Source organism: Ochotona curzoniae, unplaced genomic scaffold, assembly GCF_017591425.1.
Source record: "Ochotona curzoniae isolate NIBS_2020 unplaced genomic scaffold, NIBS_Ocur_1.0 contig_64, whole genome shotgun sequence".
Taxonomy (NCBI): domain Eukaryota; kingdom Metazoa; phylum Chordata; class Mammalia; order Lagomorpha; family Ochotonidae; genus Ochotona; species Ochotona curzoniae.
Window position 1 is genome coordinate 51,784,767 of NW_024466502.1, and position 23,625 is coordinate 51,808,391.

Here is a 23,625-nt window from a genome sequence, read left to right on the forward strand (position 1 = left end):
TTCACTGTATTCATCTGCAGCTTATAAAATATAAAACACTGCCAGTATTTTTAATGCCCTTTATATCCAGACTTGGAGAATATTTCATCTTTTTTTGAAAGTTCTATAATTTTCTGTTTATTGTGTGTTACTTGGCATAGGTTATTCAGTTATTTTTCTTCTATAACAAACTTAATTTTATAGCATACGAGTTTCTTGCATGCTTTTCCTGTGAACTTATATTCTGGGGTTGGCTTATTGGTCTCTCATCTTTCTCAGAGAAACACTGTAGTCTAGCTCTGGCCCTTTGATTTCCAAGAGCTGCCTCCATGGTTGAATTCTCACCTTCTAGCTCTCACTGTGGAGTGGGTAGAAGGGTGTGAATGTCCAAAGGTGGCAGATGTGTTCATCTCCTACATAACTCATCACTTGGCACTGATGTAACTCCAGAAGGAACAATACCCGACAGGACAGGTGCAGGAATGAAAGACACAGATTTCAGGACGAAAGCACAGAACTCAAAACCCTCACTCAGCAATAGCCTACCATTCTCCTTTCTGGTCTGCCAACATCCTTAAAATCCACACAGCCTCCCTAGGGGTTTATCACAGTTTCATGTGAGTTTTATCAGACCCATCTACTTCCATTTTCTACTAGAGCATTCTCTTAGCTATGGGGGGAAACAGGGAGTCAGCAGCCCATGTGAGTTTGCCATCCTATGATTAACCTGGGTTTTGAATGCTTGGTAGATCAACCGCTGAAATTTCAGCAGTCTTGCATCTGTCTGAAACATATTTATGTAATTATTATTATTATTAAATGTTCTGAGTTCTTCGGAAAAATGGTGATTAAATACTGGTAAGACTTTTTCTATAACACATTGTTCTAAGTGATTGGGGTGAGTTCTAAGTGATTGGGGAGAATGGAACAGCTGTGCAGTAGCCACTGAAATTCCCACATCTCATACCCAAGTGCTTGGATTGAGTTCCACCTGTTCCACTCTTGATCCAGTGTCCTGTTAACACGAATTCCCAGGGACAGCAGATGAAGGTTCAGGTGTTTGAGTCCCTATCCCTGACAATGGGGGACCTGGATTAAGCTCTGGGCTCCTGGTTTCTGTCTCACCTGTTCCTGGCTATTGTGAGCATTTGGCTGCTGAACCAGCAGATGGATGATCTCTTGCCAACTGTTTTGCTCTCTTGGTTTCTCTTTCAAATAAAATAAATACATATATTTTTATGAAGTAGAATAAATTTTATTTGTATGTATAAAAACCAAGTATACTTTCTTTGTCTAAAAGATTATTTTAGCTTATAACCACAAAGTTAAAAAAAAAACCCTGAAATTATATGCCTACTGAAACTGATATAAAATAGTTTTGAGACCTTTTCTTTATAAGCTATAAGGAAAAAAAGCACCCAAATTGTCTTGTGGGAAACTGACAAAAATTTACAAAAATATTAAAAATATTCCTTATGTCATATAGGCTTTCTATTAGGAAACATGTTTTTCAAAGGCTTGTATCTGACTCAGAGCATTAAAAGGCTTTATTTTTTCATTATGATTTCCCTAGATCATTTGAATAAACTGTGAAGCTTAACTATTAAGAGATATTGTTCAGGGCCACTGGAAGCTCCATTTCCCTGTGTAAGATGGAGAAAAGTAAATAAAGTGCTATTCTGGGCCTTTTGCAGCTGGGGAAAAGCATATTTCCTATATTTCATTTCATCGCCTGGGACAGATGTCACACACCCCAATAATCATTCAAAATCTTGGGAATATTCTGTCACTGTCACATCACAATTGATGGATGCAGCTCAGGGTTAAAAGGCCCCGTGCAGAGGGAGGTACATGTGAGAGCTCCCCTCTAAGGACCCAGGCACCGGTGTGCCCATCGTCACTCATTTCCTCATCAGGAGAGCTCCCTGTGTGATGGAATTACCACGAATGATAAAGACTCCTCCTTGGTGAGCATTTGGAAACTCCACACAGGAAAGGCTTAAGCATTTCAAAATCTTAAAACAGATGACAGAAAAAAAAGTCTCAGATGTTGTTATTCATGTAGAATTGACAGAGAGAGAGCACGCTTTTGGTGAGATGGTCTATCACTTTTATTTTCATGTTCAGTTTCAGTTGTGGGGTTAGTCACACGAGAGGGATGCTTTGGTCCCTCAGAACTAGATCTAAACCAAGACAGTGGCATTTCCAAGACCGATATTCCTCATGGCAATTGTGCTGGGAGTCAGAGGTGACACATGGCATTTAGCTTATATCTCTGACCCCTGCCAAGTTATTGTAGAATCATAGAAGGCATCATCATTTATGTTTATAGTTCCACAAAATATGACAGACTTTTTAAATGCAAAAAAAATTCACAACAAGGGATTTAATCAAAGGATGCATTGTTTGTTATTGTGATTTCAATATTTATTTCAAACTATTATGTTAGTAATAGGATTGAAATTTCTGACAAGAGCTGTATCAGTATGGTTATTCCCATCACAATGAAGGACCAAATATGGCTGAGCACACAGGAACACAGGAAAGATATTCTGCAGGTTGCAAAATGTTAGTCTGGCCTGTGACATTGGCTTACTTCTATAATGCACTCCCAAGTATATGATGAGCACTAAATAATGCCATTTATTCCTCCACTCCAAGTTCTTGTATTCCTCTTCGGAGATGACAGTGAATGCAATTTCCTCTGAGCACTATTTGTAAAGCAAATCTCTCCCTTTGAAATCCTCAACCCAGACTCAGGTCACAGCACTTATCCTACCACGATCTTACAAAGTAGTCAATAGTGTAACCCACCTACCTTTCCCTAGGAAGCTGAGCACTGCATAATGCTCGGCACCCTTGGGCGGTAGGCTGAAGCTCTCTGATTAGAGGACATATTGGTTATGCCTATTTTTGCTATTGCTTCTGATTCAGCCCAAAGCCTTTCTTGAAGCCTGGCCCCGTAGAGGCAAAGAACAAACATAGAGTGCGTGGCAAGCAGCCTCTTTGTGAGTCATGAACCCTATCAAGTCTCCTGATGCTAGGCTGAATGGATGGGAGGGTCCAGTGGTCCCCGGCAGAAAGTGCTGGGCCTGTTCCAGTACATGTCTAACTATGTTTTCTCTCATACCAAATAAAAAGATGACTTACACATTTACTAAGCCCTAAACATGTCTTGTTCTGAGGAGTGAGATATACTCACATAATACATATAAATTCAATTAAAAACTATCTCTGGGCTAGTCTATGTCCCTGTTTCTAACACTACTGGTTAATGGCAGTTGTGAAGCTGAGCACCAAGATGCTCTTTTACAAAGAGGGCTGGAAGCAAACAAAGGGAGGAATGTGATTTGGCAGATGTTTTGTGACAGGTTGAGGCTGGCAGGAGGGTCAGTGTCCAAGGCTGAAGCTTACACAATGGGAGCCCAGAGAAGGTATGTGTGCAGGGCTAGGGGCTCCTTTTCAATTGGTTTCTTTCAAAGTCCACATAATGCTTGTACATGAGCTAAAAGACATGCTTCTTTTTTTTTTTAAAGTGGAATTTAAAAAGTATATAGCACAGTGAATCTCTTTTCAAGGTTTCATATTGCTCAGAGTTTTAAAAATTTCATATGTATTTATGTATCATCAAATTCTGCATAAGGCACCTATCTGGCATAAACATTAAAATCAAATACCTTAAAAGCATATTGGCTTCTCAGCTGAGCTGCCAATGCATTTTAAATGTCTGTGGAAGAGACAACAATGTTAACTTGCCCCTCTCGTGACTATCTTGTTGGAAGCTACAGCACGTAATGAGAAATGTCAAGTCCCAAGATCAATGAAATTTTGGACTCCAGGGAGTCAACAGGAATAGCATTGATCCTTTTAAAGAACACCAGTCAGAGATGGGTGATAATATATTGCAATGAGGGGCTCCAGAGGATAAGCGGCCAAGTCCAAGATACCTACCTGACAAAAAATTCAATCAGCTTTAAACACAAATTGCCTGCTCTGCTTTCTTTCATGCAGTAGGCTGCTTCCAATTAAAGTGCGCAAATTAATTTTTATCACTTCCAAATTAGTTTCAGAATTTGTGTAAAAGTCTGTTTCAGATGAAAGCAGCTGTCTCTCACATCTTTGCAATTCTGTTACCTAGTTAGGGACCCGCTGAAAATCTCTAAGATAATTTTCTGTATTCAAAATTACAAGTTGAGAAACATAACAATGAATATTGCCAGTATTAAACACATTAATAAAACAACCATAATTCAACTATAACATATGAAATCTCTCTGTGGTGTTGTTTACAGATTTTCACTGTCTGTGAAAATTTCATTAAAATAGGACATATAATTGGGAAAAAGGCGCATATTTTGAAGATTTCTAAGTTAGTTATAACAATATATTTGACATAATGAAATCACAAACAAAAGCCTTTCTTTACCTACCTAAAAAAATCATGAACATAACTTAGCTTTTCTTTGTGGAATTTATAGAGCCATCTATTACAATAATCACACTTGCAAAAAGAAACAAATCTATTAACGCCCTGTGAATTAATTTTGGGAAGATTTCACTGTTGTCCACATGAGTCAGATGATCAATCCCATCATTGCATGATGTTGGGATGAGCAAGTCTGATCTGACTTCTCTGACATACAGAGCAATTCAATATCTATACCAACACCAACCCTTGAATTCTAGCAGCCACTGGGATATTAGGTTTCATGCTAGGACTTCTCCCTTCAAGTCTAGGTTAATATATACAACCTCCAAAACCTAAGGGCATTGTGTCACACACTTTAATGTGAATTTAGACATAACTAGCTTTTTGTTCTTGAGTAGCAGTGTATTAGGAGATAGAAAACAAATACAGCTTGATTCTCTGACTTGTGAATAGGTAGCTAGAGTACATTAAAGTGGAAGAGGGAAAAAAATCATTTCTTTCATATGTGGGGTTTTCTGATGGCTGCTGGCAACGACTATGTTTATGTCAATACCACAGCTGGATCGCAGATGACAGTCAATTCGGCGTGTGCTGCGGCTGCCTTTAGAAGAACTGACCTGACCCGTGTATGTGGTTGTTCTGCTCAGGCAGATATGAGGATAGTTTTTAAAAGGCTATGGGAAAATAGAAGTAAAAGGTAAATTTATCTCAACGAAAAATTTGTGAAATTCACGCATAGTTTCTTCATAATACACATTTTTCACTAACTTTTGGAAAAAACTCTTTGATTATGCTATTAGTTTGACCATTTTAACAGACCAATGAGTCATTAAGTAGTCAGGTATCTATACTCTGTCAGCTTCTTTGATTTATTTTTATTTTACTGGTAATTATTTTTATGGCAAGGAGATGAAGCCAGCTTTTTTTGTATAATAGTTTGTATCAAAGACATAAAACATTTTATGGCGCAAATTTATGATTCATGTAAGAGATACTCTGTATAGGGAACTTAGCTAGATGCAAAAATTTCTGAAAGGCCTGAGTATTTTTTCATAATTTGTATATTTATGTTCATACATGTTTATTTATTTGAAGATAGAGCAACAAAGAGAAGGAGAGACAGAGACAGGGATCTTCCATCTGCTGGTTTATAACCACAATGGCCACAAAAGCCACAGCTGGGCTTGGCTGAACTCAGGAGCCAGGAACTCCATCCTGTCTGTTACATGGTGGCACAAGCCAAAGCACTTGATATGAGACACTGGTATTACAAGTAACAGGTAAACCTTTTGCACCATAATGCTGGCCCCTTCCATAATTTCTTGAAAATTCCTGTACATACTGACATTCTTTCATCATTAGACCCTGGCCTAGCCACTGTCACAGTGAACTGGACAGAAGGGTCAGAAGCATGTGGAAATCAATGGGAAGGTTGGCATAATTTCCGGGAAAGATAATCCTATCTTGGTTTGTGGCTAAAATTTTAACAAATATATTCAGTATTTTTAAGATTTAATGTGAGTATTTTGTATTTATATAGCTGTTTTTCTATGGAGTCTCAGTTATTTAAATATTATCAACTGATAGTTAATCATCTTTTGATTTTAAACGTCTTTAGAAAATAAAGCAGCGAACGGATAATTCATAATTTAAGGCTGAGACTTACATGTACCTTTCTTTTGCTCAGCGTCTCTGCCAAGAGACATCCAGTAATTTCCAACACAGTTTTAGTTTATCTACTATTAAATCTAGCTATGAGCAACAAGAAGATAATATATACATGCATATATATATATATATTCATATATTCATTTTTCCCCCTCCACCATGACGGGACCTTTGTTTCTAATGGAACATCAAAAGCCACTTCCAGTTTTTTGCAGTGTTCCTGTGAAATTGAGTAATAGCTGGGGAGGGAATGGGGTTGAAGGGCAGATACAGTTCAGTTTCCAGTCTAGATGCATCATGGGTTGCAGGTGACCAGCAACGGTAGCCTCCAGGCACGCAGTGGTAACAGGGCATCTCGTGTCTTTCTTAATCGATATTAACAAAGTTTCAATCGCAGATTCACTAGGTTATTGGGAAATTCTTATCTGCACTATATCTGAAGTGTTACCCAAGCTAATTTTTCTGTCTGTTCTGCACGGTCACTGAAGCTGTGACTGATGTATGAGGTATACTGCAATACTTCTGGTTGAGGCACTTTTCACTAAAGGACACTTTATAGAAACCAGGCTGTGATTTACAAGGAATGAATGCACTTTAACTACTGAAGATTGTTAATAACAAGCAGTAAGATCTCTAGGCAATTTCTTATCTATGTAGGTCATCTAACAATATTTATTGAAAACATCTGACGTGTCCCTGCATGCCATTGGAAGCTTGGGATGGGAAGGAAACACTTTTGAGTTACCCCACTGTTTACTCACAACAACAGTTCCAGGGATTACTAACTGCTCCTGCCTGAGCAAAACGAAAAAAGACTGGTTTGTGAAGACCAACAGATTTATTTTTGTAGGGTTTTCAGAGCTTATGTGAAGAGGCCGACATACACAGTGTTTGCCAAGATAGTGCTATGACGATGGGCGCTCTCCACTTGTGCATGCTGCAGGACATCTTAGGGAACTCTGCTGAACACAAAACACATACAGAATGACCTCCAGCAGGGAAATGAAGTCTTGTTGGGTTTTTGTATTCTCAGCGCCTACCCTGAAGGGCATACTCCTGATTTCGTAAGGAAGTAAACAGTGAATCTTGCTATGCTGCATAGCAGTAAGCAGTAAACATCCTGAGGTACAAACAAAATCTGAATTTATTAAAAAAAAAAGTGACATTCTGTTGAAATAAGTCATATGAGGTTTAATGAACCAAGTGATACTGAAAGGAATTCCTGAAGGACAGGGACATGTGGAGATTGTGGACGGCTGCTGAGGAGATCTGGGGTTCTCCCAGGAGGAAGGTGACAGCAATTGCTCATTTCCACACTTTGAACTTAGGTTTCAGGCTCTTAGGACTTCTTATTTTAAAATATGTATAGCCTCAAGGAAAAACTACCAGAAAATCAAATAGGAAAAATACTCGGAAAAGAAAGGATAATTGTAGGATAACGCTGGACACTCACTGCTATTGGGGTTGTCTCCTATGATGTGGTGTCGCCCACTCCAGTACCAGAGGAGCAGCGTGGCATCTCGGGACCCGGACACGATGTAGCAGTCTCCGCCGATGTAGGACTCGGACCTGGCCAGACAAGTGACCACATCCCAGTGGCCAAATACGATTTGAGTCAATTTCCCTGAAACACAGAAAGGACAGGCTTCATTTCATTTCATTTTGCCATGCTTGTTAAAAGAAAAATCAGAGAGTCAAAAACTTAGTAAATAATTCAATTCTAGTTACAGGTACACATCTGCAATGCTTCTAAAAATCAGAACAAGAATGTCAGGAGGGATTTTTGAAGGAAAGGACTTAAATAAAGTTTTCGTCCTTAGGTTTTGGATATACTCAAGAAAGGGTTACCACCTTTTCCTACCTATGAATTTGGGAAGGGAGATAACAGTTCCTTTTGTTCTAAGAACTAAGGGGTCAAGCTAGGATTTAGTAAAGTTATAGGTAATTAGCTTATAGTGTCAACATCTAATTTCAATCTTGACTAATCATATTGGCGAATGATGAGAAAGCCTACAATATTAAGATTTCATAGTAAGCTCTGATTGTAAATCACAGTTATTTTGGAGAGAACAAGATATTTTGCAGTGTGAATTACCTGTTTCTGTAGAATATACTCTGAAGCTCTTGTCCCAGAATCCACAGATAAGAATATAACGATTATCGGCTGTGACCACAAAACAATGTGCATTGATCTGTATACTCTGGTCCACAAGGTCTGTGATCTGCCGTTTATTCACCCCGGAATTGTTGGCTGAAAACACACAGGAAAAAAGAACTGAAGGAAGAATCCACAAGAGTTTCACCAAGCACTTATGGAAGAAAAGTAATAAGTACTTTTATGTTTCATTTCTTTAGAAATAGTTTTAAAACTCCAAAGTTGTCAGGAGCCTAACATTTTCTCTTGAGGAATATGAATTTCTTTAGTAGCAGTGACTATTTATGAACCATATTTCATATTTAAACAGCATGCCAGACACTTACGTACTTCCTCCACAATAAAAGCACAGCAGTTTAAGAAAATGGATTTAAAACACAGCATATAAACGCATTTAATTCTACAAATGTTCACTATGCACAAGTTCATCAGTATCCTGCAAGAACTAGATGAGAGATTTTAAAAAGTATGACATGTAAAAGTAACATTTGCCAACATCTGTCATTTTCCAATGTCATTTTTAATTCATGTAAAAAACAGAGGGGAGAGATCTGAGCAAGGCTGTTGTTCTGTGGACAGTCACAGGGTGCTTCAGGTCAGCAAACAGAAGGCCTTTCCAAAACGGGTTGGTAGGGGAGGACTTAAAAGAAAGAAAAGGTAGGAAAGATTGGGGAAGGAAGAGACAGGCAGGAATCCATGTACAGCACTGGGATTGGATCTGAATAAAGGCAGGAACTCAGACACAATCTGATTTCCCCAGTGCCTGTCTGGATGCCAGCTTGTCCCTTGTGCTATGCCGTCCTTTCAGCAACAATCCTCGGGCTGAATCCTTAAACAGAAAATGCACAAGGTCGCTGCCACCACTCTCTAACACCAATTTAAATCTAAGTGCTACTGTCTGTGATATTTACCAGCACTTATAAAGATAGCTACTGGGGAAGGAAGAGCAAAAATAAAAATTACAGAAAAGCATTTTTAAAAGGCACCAAGGCAAAGGAAAACCTAAACTCCTGGGCCATTTGGAAACTATATAATGGTCCTGGATTCATTAGAACACAAGTGTTAATTTTTCCATGATTACACACTAGCCACATATTTCACTGTCAATGTCTGCTGGAAGGAGAAAAAACTAGACAAAACCCTAAAAATAGGCCTGGTCCTAAAACATTGCATCTTCCCACAGACATGTAAATGGCATTTGGGATAGGAACATTTTGTAATGAACTGAAATAGCTGTTTCTTATTTCTGAAAATGTCAATGGGTAAAATAGTCTAAGAGAAAACACCACAACTTGGATGTCTGAGAATAATTTTTCATAACATTTTCTCTAATTTTCCACATACCTCACGAGATAGGGAGGACAAGAATTATTCCAAACCACTGCACAGATACGAAGCTGAGAAGTTGACAAAGATGAAGGATATGCCTCAGTTATGGCGTATCCTATGGCTTATATGTATGTGCATGTGTTATTTACAGATATTTGGATATTTGCTAAAGAGTAACAGCTTAAGAGTTTGAAAGTCATATGATATCTTAAGTTCCCAAAATGTTTAGTCCTATTGAACAGACACTTCTGGAAAACACATTCTTCAGTATTTGTCTCTTTTAGTAATACCTGAGTCCTCATATGTTAAACAATACAGAGTTATTAAAGAGTATTTCGTAATGAAAGAAAGGACAGCTTGATTTGTGTTGTTTATAATCAACTTAACTAACTGTATAAAAAGCTAAGAAAATTCCATAAGTAATTGCTTTAATTCCAAAAAGTTCTTGATGGTCTATTAAGATCTGTACAGATCCTTGAAGGTAATTTGATATTATTTGTAACTTAATTTTGTGGCATACAATTTTTATTCAAATATTCTTGTGAAAAATAACCATATAAGAATCTGCTAATAGTTTTCTTCAAAATTTATTTTTATGTGTTAACATACCAATTAATGGATCCATTTCAATTGGAAGATGATGGGCTTGATCCAATGAGTACCCTGGAGCTCCTCTCAAACCTAACGATTTTAAAAATAAGAAATATTACTATTAAATTCTTAGGAAGGTGAAATTTTCTAAGCAGTATTGCTTTATGATAATTATATAAATCTTTTTAAAAAGATTTATTTGAAGGGGACAAACACACACACACATACACACACACACACGGTCAAAGATGGAGACAAAGAGATCTTTCATTTTTTATTTCACTCCTCACGGGCCACAAATGCTGGGGCTGGGTCAGGAGTCAGGAATTCCACCTGGACTTCTCATGAAAGTGGTAGGGGCCCAAATACTTAGGTTGTCTTCTAAAACTTTCCCAGTTGCATTAGTAGGGAGCTGGATCAGAAACAGAGTGGCCAGGACTTGAACCTCCATGCTGATCTTGGATGCAAACATTGCAAAGAGTAGTTTACCCAACTGTGCCACAAGACTGACTCACACATATTTTCTTAAAATTATGTGGTGAATCATTTTAAGAATAATTGTCATATAATATACCTTCATAAGCAATATAAATGTCATCATAAATGGGACTTCATGTTTCTCTTTAAGCTATAGAAACATGTAAAATTTGTTTTTCTTATCCTAATAAGCAACACTTTAGTAAAATAGAAGACTGGTATGTATCATACATGATTTGTCTCCCAATCTTATACTGACATTTAAATGCTAAAATTACAGGTTAATGGTTCTGAGTGTGGAAGCAATCCAATTATTTGGAGATGGGGCCTTTGGTAAGGCATTGGACTGGATTAAGTCTTTAGGTGAAATCCCCATGATTAAATCCTAGTTGCTTTGTAAGACACTGCACAGATGTAGACACACAAACTTCTTCCTGCAGATGATGTTCTTCGTGCTTTGGAAATCTGCCAGCAAGAATGTCCTTGCCAGAGACTAAACCAATAGGGCCACTCGTCTTGGATTATGAACATACACAACCGTAAGTCAAAATAAACGTCTCCCATCATAAGTTGACTGTTTCAGGTATTTAACTGTAATGACAAAAAGCTGATTAATACAAAGATTATGACATTTCTTGAGTCAATCAAAATGCTAAGGCCACTGGGAAATCGACGAGTCTAGATTCAAAGAAAAAGTCTGTCACCAAACAGGGATATCATGAACACAGGTTTCTTCGGGACAGGAGTGAAATAAAATTGAGGTCTCTTGTCATCTAAAGGACTTTCTTTCAATATGTGGCCAGTATAAAATGGGCACCTAAAATATTAATCTCACTAAAAGCTACATTCAGGGAGTTCATATTTTGGGTTTGACTGAGTTTATTAGTCAGATGTTTTTGACAGGTGGTCATAGAATATATAATACTTTTGAACAATTTTAAAGGAAAATTTAGTCCTTCTTAGCTTTCAATGCAAACCACTTCTAAAGGCTAAAACTTCTGTGAATAATTAAATCATGTTTCCCCCAAGACATTTACTGCATATTTCTGACTGAATGGAAGATGTGCTACCTCATGTTGATGATATCATCAATAACCATAAAATAGGTGTACACATGGACTTGTCAGAAACAAAGCTTTGATATAAATCACTGCCTTTTTCAGGGCAAAGCAGAAGTCAGCAACATGGAAAGATTCAGGTTAACTCAGCAGGGCTCATCTATTTCCCCCTGGAGACAGTGGAAGTCCTGGGGCTTCCAGGGAGATCTTAAGTGATACAATGGACCAAGTAAATCATTTGGTCACATCCACATCTGACCTGGCTAAGCAAGTATATCAACATGTCTAAATTTCTGCAACAGCATTTTATCACTTCAAGATGTACTGGCTGGAACTTTCAGAATCGGATTTGGAGAAAACGCATGTGCAATCACTGACTAATCTGGGTTTGTCTTTTCTTAAGGTCTTTAAGCTCCACAGGATAGAGGTGGTGTTTGTCTTGTTTATGGCTACATTGCATGTGTATAGGAATACTGGACACATGATAGCCATCTGAATATTTGCTAAATAAAGGGTAGTGAACCAAGAAGATTTGAGGCCACCACCCAGAAAATACAGATTTACATCCACTTAAGTTTAATATGGGATAAGACTTAAGGGTGTTTTGGTGGAAGATTGAGACAGAAGTGAGTGAGAGGCCTTGCTTCAACTGATCAAATACTTATTGAGTATTGAATTATGAAGCAGAGTATTCTGGGAGGACTAATATCCAACAGCAGTAAGAAAGAATCATTTAAGGTTTTGCATTTACTCTTCTGGTTTTGGTCGATAATGTGGCATACAGGCTATACTATGTCTGTTTTGTGTTTATTTTAATTTTTTTAAACAGAATAGAGTGAGCACGTCCTACCATGTGTTTGTTCACTCCCTAAAAGCACAAAATGGGTGTGTCTGGGCTGGGGCCACAGCCAGGTTTGGGGAATTCAATCTAAGTTTCCCACATGGGTAGCAGGAACTCAGTTGTGCCATCATTGCTGCTTGCTAGCGGTCTGCATCGACATGGAGCTAGAGCTAGAGCCAGGAAAGGAACCTACACACACTCTGAGATGGGGGAAATGTTAACTTGTTTCTTAACTGTTGGGGCAAATGCATGCCCCTGCTACTCCATTACAGTTTTTCTTATCTTAAATCAATTGTAGCTTTAAGAAATCTTTAGTGAATGGCTAGCTCAGGTGCACATACCTACTGTGTTGTGCCACCTATTCACTGCAAACAGTCGGCTGCAGGTCACTGTCACCACTGCAGGGATGGTCAGGTGGGGCAGGGTGTTAGCAGCCACATGGGTTACTGGAGAATTTGATGGAAACTTCAGCACCATGATCACATCCTGTTGCATCTGATCCTTAAACATGAGTGGACTCTGTGGAAGGAAACACTATTAAGTAGAAAGAGAAGGGGACAGAAGAAAACAAGAGATAACACAGTTAGTGAAAGGTCCAGGGAGTGAGGTTAACACACATAAGGCCGGCACATACACAGCAGAAACACAACACAATCTGAACTTCCTACTGGTGAGTACCTGCCAGAAACAGATATTTTTTACAGTTTTTTTTATTGGAGGGTGGCACAAGGGAAGAAACGACTCTGCAGTCGCTGACAAGGAACACTGGATTATCAGCCAGCAGTTTCCATTTATATATTGCCCATATGCAACATGAAAGCCTACAACTGCATCACTGTGACAGAAACTAATTATTCTAGGTAAACAACTAATTGATGGAAGAATTAATCAAATCAGTGATTGACACTGTCTGCAAGAAATACAAAGTGAACTGACTGACACTTTCACCTTTATCTGGATCACAGTTTATCTGGAATCACAGCTACACTAAGATCTCAACAACTAGAATAGAATGGCCACGACAACGCAGCACCGACAGACGGTGGATGCTGTCGTCCTCCCTCCCACAATGGCAGCTTCCACAGGGCGAGCATTTTTTTCTTTGTCAAGCTTTATTTCTCAAACACCTAGCATACGTCTTGATAGACTATAAATACGATGAGTACTGTAAAAACACTATAAATACTACTATATAAAGACAGAAAATAGTGATGCTTAAAGTGAATATTATGTGGACTTGACAAACATTTTGTAATTGTTTCTTGTATAGGTGAATTGACTGCTCCATGAACTTAGCTTAGCGTTTGCTTTATGAGCAGCTTCATGTCAATTTGGTCTCAAACAATTTCTCCTAGAAAAGCAACAAATTGTGACTGGGCAGTTTTCCAGGATAAATATTATTATCACTACTATTATTATTATTGAGCAGGGAAACTAACATGGGAATAAAATGCATCTGCCAAGCAACTTCATAAAATAAAGTGTTACAGATATTCTCCTGGACAGTTTATTAAAATGCTTCATCTTCAGGCTTCAGCCTGCAACCCACATCCCCAATGAGGGTTGTGGATGAGCTTGCATGGGAATAGCTGGTGCTGGGTGCAAACCTGTCTTCTGCCACTCAGGAGCATTAGCTTCAGGGAAAAGAGTTCACAATTGACAAACTTAATGGGGTTTAAAACTCTCTGGTGGAGATAGGAGGGAAAGATGTTTTAAAACAAGTGCAGTATTTAGACATTTCCCAGGTATCTGACCATTGAGTCTTGGAAGGAAGAGAGGACGGTCTTGTCTGTACTGCACCTCCAAGGCAGTGTCACATCTGACACACTGAAGAGTTCAATAGAAATTTGTTTAAAAAAAACCATTTGCTAAATCAATGAAAGGGCCAAAAATTACAGCAAATACATTTATTTACACATATGTTATGGGTTGTATTCTAGAGCTCTTTATCGCAAAATCAGAATGCTTGTTGCCTAATAATCTAGAAAGATGGATGAAGCTGCAATTTATTTGTAAACAGATTCTTACCTGCAAGCATTTTTATTTTCCACAAAAAAAAGTTAAAAAAAAAAGTGAAAAACATCACAGTTTGAAAAAATAAATTCCAGGCTATTTCTTATCTTCTTCAAATTAGACAAAGAAGGAAATTTTCGGTAATCATTGAGAAACTTAAAAATGGATTTCTGATATAAAAATTGACTCTCAAATTTCAGATCAAAGTAAAAAACATATGAGTGTTTCCATTGCATAAAGGTTTAACATAGGTGGCTACTGATAGAGATATAAGCTAACTTACTATATGGCTGTTGCTAGTTTAGCATTGAGTCATTAATGGTCTCTGGTACATACTAGTTTACTCCTAACACAGAGAAGTTAAACACAAATTACCAGTTTGTGGCAGAGAAAGCATCGATTCAAGTCTGGTTCCCAGGCTCTTTACTCTTAACCAAGCTTGGACAGCCTCATGCAGTGATCATAATGTAACTTTGTAATTTCCCCATTTCTTAAAACAAACATTCTCCCTGTCCTACCTAGTCTCACAACACTGATTTTGACAATATGATATTGTATTTATGTTTTTCATAGAAATCCACAAATCTGATGAGATTTTGGTGTGAGTGTGAGTTTGCATGCTTTAGCGGGCATGAATAGTTTTCTGCACAGGCAGACACAGAGAAGACGGCTATTTCTGTGAATCCAAAATTGGGCTAGCTGATGCGGGACTTAAAAGCAGGAATTATATTGCTTTCTCTTATTTCTCCTGGGGTATTGGTGTATACTTGGGCTGAGGAGTTAATCGGTAAATCAAGAAGTCTTTTTAAATGCTGCTAAAATCATTATTTCATTTGCTCTCTAGTTAAGTACAAAGGAAAGGAAAAATCCTTCACATGCTGTTTTGTCTTACCAGGTGCATGGCAGAGCTCCGAGGCGGATGTGGCTCAATAAGCAACTGAGATGGCGTCTGTCCAAAGCTCTGTATCTGTCCCTCCATGGCCTGCAGGGGAAGGGGGGACTGTCACAATCCATATGCATCAAAGACAGAGGTCAACACACTCCTTGACAATGCAAGTGTATCCCAAGTCAGCCATGAAAAAAGTCCAGAAACACCACCAGGTGCTCTTTTCTCAGGGTGCAGATTCATCCAAGTGTTAGTATTTGTAGACAAGCTTTACTTTTTCTTCCACCATGCTTCAGTTAACCAAGGTCACTATTATTTCAGAAGCTGGAGTTAAATGTGGAAATGCTAACTTGTAAGCTCATGCATGCAGCTATAGACCAAAGAATATTCTTAATACTAAACACAACACGTATACCTGAATAAAGTCCTTTGTAAGAAGGAATGTGTGGGGATCTCTAATAAAATAAGCTTCTGGAATCTTGATGGGGAGGAAAAACATAAGGCATAGAGTCCACCAATGAAACAAAGTAAAATTCAGAAAATCATACATTCCAATCCATTCACAGGGCAATCAGTTAAAAACAAAGAAAAATCCCCAAAACCAGACTTTTGTGCAGTAATTAAATACGGCACAATTTTCATTGCAACATATATGCTTTGTTATTTTAAGATGAATCCTAGAATATTATTTATAAGCTATTAATTCACTTATCAAAATTTCCCTGAAATGTCAGATAAGACTCACCAAAAGAGGGATGAATTCTTAAGGTATACTGAGCTATATGCTATCACATGAGAGCCTATACAGATGGAAATATTAATGAGACTTTAATTTTTTCAATGAATACAAATAACTTAGATTTCAGTTTGCCTGGAGTTTACAGTAGTATGTGTGTGTGTGTGTGTGTGTGTGTGTGTATGTGTGTCAAAGAGAAACACTTGGGTATTTTCATAAATTTTATAGGCAAAATATTTCAATATAATAAGCTAGATTTAGCAGAATATTTTTTCTGTATTATTATAAGAATGTAGTTTAAGTCAACAAGGAGAAGCACAATATTTACTATCATCATTAGTCTGTTAGCAGGCTAATTTTTTCCCCCCGAATTGTATGCAATTTGGTTGCACATAAAAGTGAAATACGAAAACTATTGCTAAGTACTTGAAGGAATGCAGGTAAGCTGGTGGATGGTTCTTGACAGAGCACTGCCAGTATCGCTATCTATAATTCTCATTTATAAAGTACTTAAATTTAACAGTCTGTCCTCCTAGAATGCATTTCAAGAAAATGTTTATCCATAAAATGTGAACTTCCAAATTTATTAGCAATATTAAACATGAACGCATCATTATCTGCCATATTTCAACAATTGCACAAATGGGGTTTTGGTTTTATTTGCAGAGGCATTTGGGTGAATTATTAAATCTCCTTTAAGTGCTGTCCAATTTTAATGTATACATTTATCTGCATGGTGTCCACTCTCGTGCCTAGCAAGGCTATTTAACTAAATTGTAATCACATAGACGTCATCATACGTTGTCTCCTCAGTGCACGATTTATTATTACAAAATGGGAAAGAAACCATTTCTATTTATGTTGATATTATTCACCAACTCTTGAGAATTATTTGGGTGCAGGAGGGGGGATGGCAATAGTTTGTTAAAGCTGCCCTTGTTATAAGCGTTTGTCCAATATATGGCTTCAAGGATCAGGGATAGTTTGTCTAACAACAGATACTTTGCCTTAGTTTTCAAAACTCATAAAAAGGACCTCATGTCAAGAAGAGGCTGGGAATTAAATTACAACCCATTTAATTTCAAGATCACTGTCATATACCTAGTAGGTAGTGTTTAAATGTTATTGAAGGAATGAATCAGCAAGTTTGCTTTACCTGACTTCTTGATTCTAGTTTTATGGTTCAGTGTGTTAAGTTGCTACTTGTGCTGTCAGCATCCCATACAAGCAATAGTTCAAGTCACAACTATTCTGTATCCAATCAGCTTTTTGCTAATATGCCTGGAAAGCTGGCGGAAGATGGCCTGAGCGGTTAGGCCCCCAGGTCCACATGAGACACCCAGATGAAGTTCCTGCCTGCTGGTTTCAACCTGACCCTAGGCCAACTGTTGAAGCTACTTAGAAAGTGAAGCAGTGATGAAAGAGCTCTCTGTGGCTCTACCTTTCAAATGCATAAATAAATAAATCTTAATAAAAAGGCTAATCTACTGTATGCACTGAAAAATTACTGCTTAAAATTCAAATATTTATTTGAATGGCAGAGCTAAGAGACAGAGACGGAGAGACAGAGAATCTTCTATCTGTTACTTCACTTCTCTAATGGCCACAACGGCTAGGGCTGGATCAGGATGAACGTCAAGCAGGCCTCCCAGGTGGGTGGTAGGAGCCCAGGTAGTTGAACCACGTTTTGCTGCTTTCACAGGTGCATTGGCAGGAAGCTGGATTAACAGTGAGGCAGGCAGGCTATGGTACCCTGACCTCACAGAAGGAAGCTTCAATCAGCGCACCACGATGCCAGCCCCAACCTGTGTTTCTTTTGAAACCAAACTGGACACCTCTTACCTGTGATCTTTATCATATGTCTTCAGGACTCAAAGCATCTTATTTCAATGCTATCTTTTGGTTATCCTATTTACTCTTGTTTAAATATATAGTTATTCTGATCTTGAAAGGCGTGCTGTTTCTGCTACGTTCCATTTCTTTCTTTCTTTCTTTTTTTTTTTTAGGTTTATTTATTCCTACTGGAAAGTCAGATATACAGAAAGGAGGACAGATGGAGGAAGATCCTCCCTCTGCTGATTCACGCCCCTCGTGAATCACTGGCTGGGAGCTGAGCTGATCCGAAGCCAGGAGCAAGGAGCTTTCTCCAGGTCTCCCACGTGGGTGCTAGATGGCAAGCAGGGACACCAGGATCAGAAACAGCGCCCATATGGGATGGATCCTGGCACATGCAAGGCGAGGACTTTAGCCACTAGCCTACTGCACTGGACCCTCCATTTCATTTATACTTATTACTGTTAGCAAATGCATGATCGGGCAGTAAGTGCCTCCTGTCTTTTTTCATCTGCTCCCCAGCATCATGTTTTCTGTCCTCCCTAACTTTTAGGGAGTTGTTGATGACCAGTTGTCAAATAGGTAGGTGCTATGAAAAGGAGAGTGATTTGGTGAAATACAGGATGCAACCCCATGAATCATGGCAATGCAGAGACTGTTCTGAGAGCCACTCCCTCCCCAGCAGGAAACTCCCAGAATGCTGATCTTGGGCAGAGATTTAAACCGATCACTTACCAGGTCTCTCTATATTCACAGTCCATTTTCCACCTTTTTATGGAATTTAACACACAGCTATTCATATACGCTTGCTCACTGTGGTTGCAAATTTTTGTAAGCCAGGAATTTGAGGTTTAGATTTAATAGAGGGACTAAAAATATTTGCTAAATATAGAAGTAGGGCAATGGTGGGGCATCTGTATAAAACTGAAAGTCCAAAAAACGATGAGCACAGTAGTTTAGAAATCCTCAGAGTTCTTCACTTTTACAATTTAATACTATTAAAACAACTAAGTTCACAAGTATTCGTTGGATGATAACATCATGCGAAGGGACACAAAGTCAGACACTAAACGGCCACCAGGAAGTCTACAGACCCAGAAAATAAAGCGGGATGAGCAATAAGCTCAAGAGGGAGTGGGGCTCTTGTGAAATAACTTGAAGAGAAAGAACATGAGCTAAGCTTGGAACACAAAGTGGGAATTAACTAGTTAGTCACCAGCACAATTTTTTTTTGTTTTGTTTTGCCACATACAGATGCTCTCTTAATACAGAAAATAAAATTTACTACTCCAAATTACAAGGCAAATTTTTTAATATGATCTTAAATGGCATTTTCAGAAAATGAATGCTACCTTTATTTACCCATAGGATATATAGTATACCAGGTGGCATTCAAGTTATTTGTGATAATCATCAAACATAATGGATCAAGAATCTTGCCTTCGTAAAGCTTATTCTCAGCTGAAGTCACACCTGGAATCCCATCAATATGGCTTCTGTTTGAGACAACATTTGTAGGTTAGGAAGTGAGGTTTAGCTTCTTTCTCCTAAACTGAGAAAAATCTAGTAAAACTGCATCAGTACTGCTACACAGCTACTCTTCTGGAATGCCCACTGCTCTTGTGACCGATGCAAGTACGGACGTAGCACTTGCTTCGTGCCTTGTTCTGTCTGATTCAAGTAGACAGTAGAATTTGTGAATTCTTTTGAATTCTAATAATCAAAGCTTTTGCCCTTTCCAAAGAAGAAAGAATGAATTAATGCTGCAAAGTGAGCTCATGCGTATTTGCAATGCGGTATGGAAAAGAAAACATGGAAAAGGTTCATCGCTGGATGTATCATTAAAAAGTTAAGTCTTACTGATTCCACAACTCACCATTAACTGACTGCAAGTCACATCATGTTTGTAGTGGTGAGATGTAAAAATGAGTTTCACCATGGAATCAGTGAATTATAGCAACTGTTTACATAAACACTAATAGGAGTCTCATATATTTCATACACTCCTAATATAGGCTTAAGTCACTAGGATTTTCAAAGCAAATGTGACCGACAAAACCTCTGATATTCTACAAATATTAAAGACTAGCGTATTTATGGTAGAATAACATGAAAATGTCAATTCCTTAAACAATAGTATTACTTCTTAGGCTTTTGTCATTGCTGAATTTTTTTTTTACTTGAACATTTTTATGTAAATTCTCACTCATTTCTTTTTTAAGGATTGAGAGAAATAAAGTACACTAATCCTAACTATATAACTTGACAAATATACATATGTGATTGTATGTATTTGTTTATCTTTCTGCCTCTTAGAACTGCCACTCAGATCAAGACGGAAGATTCTGGAACAGAATTAGAAGCTTCCATAGCTTGTCTTGGTGGTGGTTCCCTGAGATTATACAAATGTACAGCTTACCTTCTACAATTCCCTCGCCAATATTCTCAATTCTCACATCCTGTCAAACCAATGACTATTTTATATTTATTACCATTATTTTATGTGTTTGAATTTCTGACAGTATATATTTTTGTCTGTTTTTTAAAAAAGATTCATTTATTTTTATTGGAAAGGCACATTTATTTCCATTTGCTGGTTCTCTCCCCAAGTGGTTTCAATGGCTGGAGCTGAGTGGATCTCAAGCCAGGAAACAGGAGCCTATTCTAGGTCTTCCTTGGGTGCAGGGTCCCAAGGTTTTGGGTCATCCTTTACCGCTTTCCCAGGCCACAATCAGGGAGCTGAATGGGAAGTGGAGCAGCCGTGATACAAAATGGTGCCCACACGGGATCCTGGCACAATACAAGGTAAGGATTTAACCACTGAGCCACTGCTCCGGGCCCTGCCTTTTTTTTTTTTAAATCATCCTACTGTTTGTGAAAATCTTTTTTCATGGTATTCAAAAGTTGCTGTTTAGTATTCCTTTGCATTCTTACCATAGTTTATCCGTTTTCCTGTTGATGAATATTTGGGTTGTTAATAGCTTCAGGCTATTATGAATAAAGTTTCTTAGAAAACATTTGTTACATGTCTTCTGATAAAAGTAAACAACCATTTTTGTTGATTATATCTAGATATGAGATTGGTAAGTCATATAAACACATTTAGTTTTACTGTCAAGTTGTATTATAAAATGATTATGTTGATTTGTAGATGTATTTTCTTCACATATTTGTGCACCTAGAATGTAATGGTGACTACTGTAAATGATCAGACAATGCTGGCCTTTAGGGTATTAAAATGTTGAAACCCTTACCTACCCAAACTCGTTTGTATCTCACAAAATAATTATTTAAGAAATATCAATTTATTTCTTCACCAGTAATTGTTCAGACACAAATAAAAATAAGTTAGTTTCTTCAGAGTTGGAATTTAAAACTTTTAAATGGATTCTTGCTTGTTTTTACAAAAAATTGTCAAAAGTTTATTGACTAGTAGTACTTTTAAAAAAAAGATTTGTTTATTTTTATTGGGAAGGCAGATTGGAATTACAGAGAGAAGGAGACATACAAAGATCCTCCATTTGCTGGTCACTGAAATGGCTGTAATGGTTACAGCTGAGCTAATCCAAAGTCAGGAACCAGGAGTCTCCTCTGAGTCTCCCACACAGGTGCAGGTTCCCAAGGCTTTCGGTCATTCTCTACCGCTTCCCAAAGCCATAAGCAGGAAACTGAATGAGCAGTGGAGCATCTGGGACACAGACCGGCACCCATATGGGATCCCTGTGCATTGCAAGGCAAGGATTTAGCAACAGAGCCATTGTACTGGGCCCTAGTAATACTTTTTCTTTGCATTTATTTTCTTCCTAGGAAAGTGCTATCAAGAATCAGGTTTAAATGGGGCATGCATTTGGTGCATCTGTATGTGAATGGTTGGTTTAAGTCTCTGTTGTTCTGCTTCCAGGCCAACTTCCTGCTGATGTGCAACATGTAAGGTGTCAGATTGATGGCTCAAGTATTTGGGTTCCTGACCCTCATTTGGGAGGCCTGACAGAGTTCTGAGTTCCTGGCTTTGCCTTAATGCTGGCTGTTGCATTTTGAGTATTTGGGGTAATGAACCAGCAGATGCGAGAATTTTTTCTCTATTACTTACAAATAGAAAAGAAATAAAAAATGGAAATTATTATGTTTATTTAAAAAGCACGAGAGAATTTCATCATACTTGGAATGGCAAGATTGGCAGCAATTCACAACTGTTGAACTATCAAAACCACTTGGACATGGCCCTTGGAGCATGACCCACATCGGGGACCCGGGGGTGGGTGGGAGGCTGGGTGGGGCTTATCCTTTATCTCTCCCTTTACCCAGACACAGAAAAAAAACAGAGAGAGAGAGAGAGAGAGAGAATGTGGAAACGATGATCTTATCCACTCTCCTGTAGATCTTGACCCTTTGTGTCCTAATCCACTATGTAAAGATTATCATAATGAAATAATAATTAAAAAGTTTTAACAACTTAAGGAATTTGCATATAAAACCTGCAAAAGTCAGGGAAGTAAAGGGAAATTGAAACTCAGTTACGAGTAAGTGAATAAAACAATTTGAAAAATACATGTGATTTTTAGATTTTCTGTACAAATATGACACATAATTCAGTTTTACCTGTTTATCTGTAATACGATGCTTCCACTAGGGAAAGTTTCTGTTACAGAGACTTTGTTTTGCCTTGTCCGTACTTCCCATCAACCCATTTCTTAGTACTGGGAGATTCTCCTTTGTAAACTCCTCCAGGACCCACCTAACAGGTTACAAAATTACCCACATCTTCATCCAAGTCTACTTTCCTTCTGTTTACACTCAGAAAGATCTTTCATCTTCCATGTAGGCCAGGGTCACAAGGCATGGTATACCATCGATGCCCTGTACAAAGGTGTTCTCTTGGAGGGCAAATGAGTGATAACATGCACCTCAATTCCCAAAGAAGAAGCTCCTTTTAAAAAGATTTATTTTTATATTAAAGGCAGATTTTTTTTTTTTTTACAGAGAGAAAAACAAGCAAAAGCGAAACCAAACCAAACCAAACCAAAACAAAACAAAATGAACCAGCCAGTACTGTATCAAGTCCAAAGCCAGGAACCTGAAACCTTACTCAAGGTCTCCCAAGTGGGTGTCAGGGAGTCTAAGTACTTTAGCTATCATGTACTTTAGCTATCTGAGGATGCGTATTAGTGGGTGTCAGGGAGTCTAAGTACTTTAGCTATCTAAGTACTTTAGCTATCTGAGGATGCGTATTAGCCGGAAGATGGATATAAGGTTAGGAATCCAATCAGGTATTAAGAAATGGGTTGTGGGCACCCAAGCAGTGACTTAGCTGCTCCAACAAACTGTTGCTGTAAGGGAGTCATCAAAGGTGTACAAAGAGGCATGTGTCATAGGTATGACAGCTGCCTTATCGTTTGACTTCTGTATCTCTTGCTTAATTGCTTTCTTTGTTTCTTTTCCAAGAGAGTTTTATCACATGGGTTGTATGCATATGTGTGTTATACACATATTGATTAACTGGAAAGACTTGATAGTCAAAGTAAAGATAATGCAGCAATAATTAAATCATAATTCAGAAATCATACTGTCTTGGATCTGTGGGAGATACAAACTTCAGTTAAATTTATCATTTCCACACTATGAGCAAATGT

At 38.1% G+C, this 23,625-nt stretch overlaps 1 protein-coding gene across 1 annotated transcript in view; it reads right to left on the reverse strand.

Annotated features, from left to right (window-relative positions):
* The window catches only part of NBEA (neurobeachin), a 483,658-nt gene that overhangs the window by 14,703 nt on the left and 445,330 nt on the right, over positions 1–23,625 (reverse strand). Inside the window, exons 46-50 of the mRNA XM_040991525.1 lie at positions 15,433–15,522; positions 12,869–13,061; positions 10,170–10,241; positions 8,172–8,327; positions 7,530–7,700 (exon numbers count right to left, since the gene is read on the reverse strand). Coding sequence (XP_040847459.1) covers positions 7,530–7,700; positions 8,172–8,327; positions 10,170–10,241; positions 12,869–13,061; positions 15,433–15,522 — 682 coding nt within the window. The remainder of the gene's footprint in view (positions 1–7,529; positions 7,701–8,171; positions 8,328–10,169; positions 10,242–12,868; positions 13,062–15,432; positions 15,523–23,625) is intronic.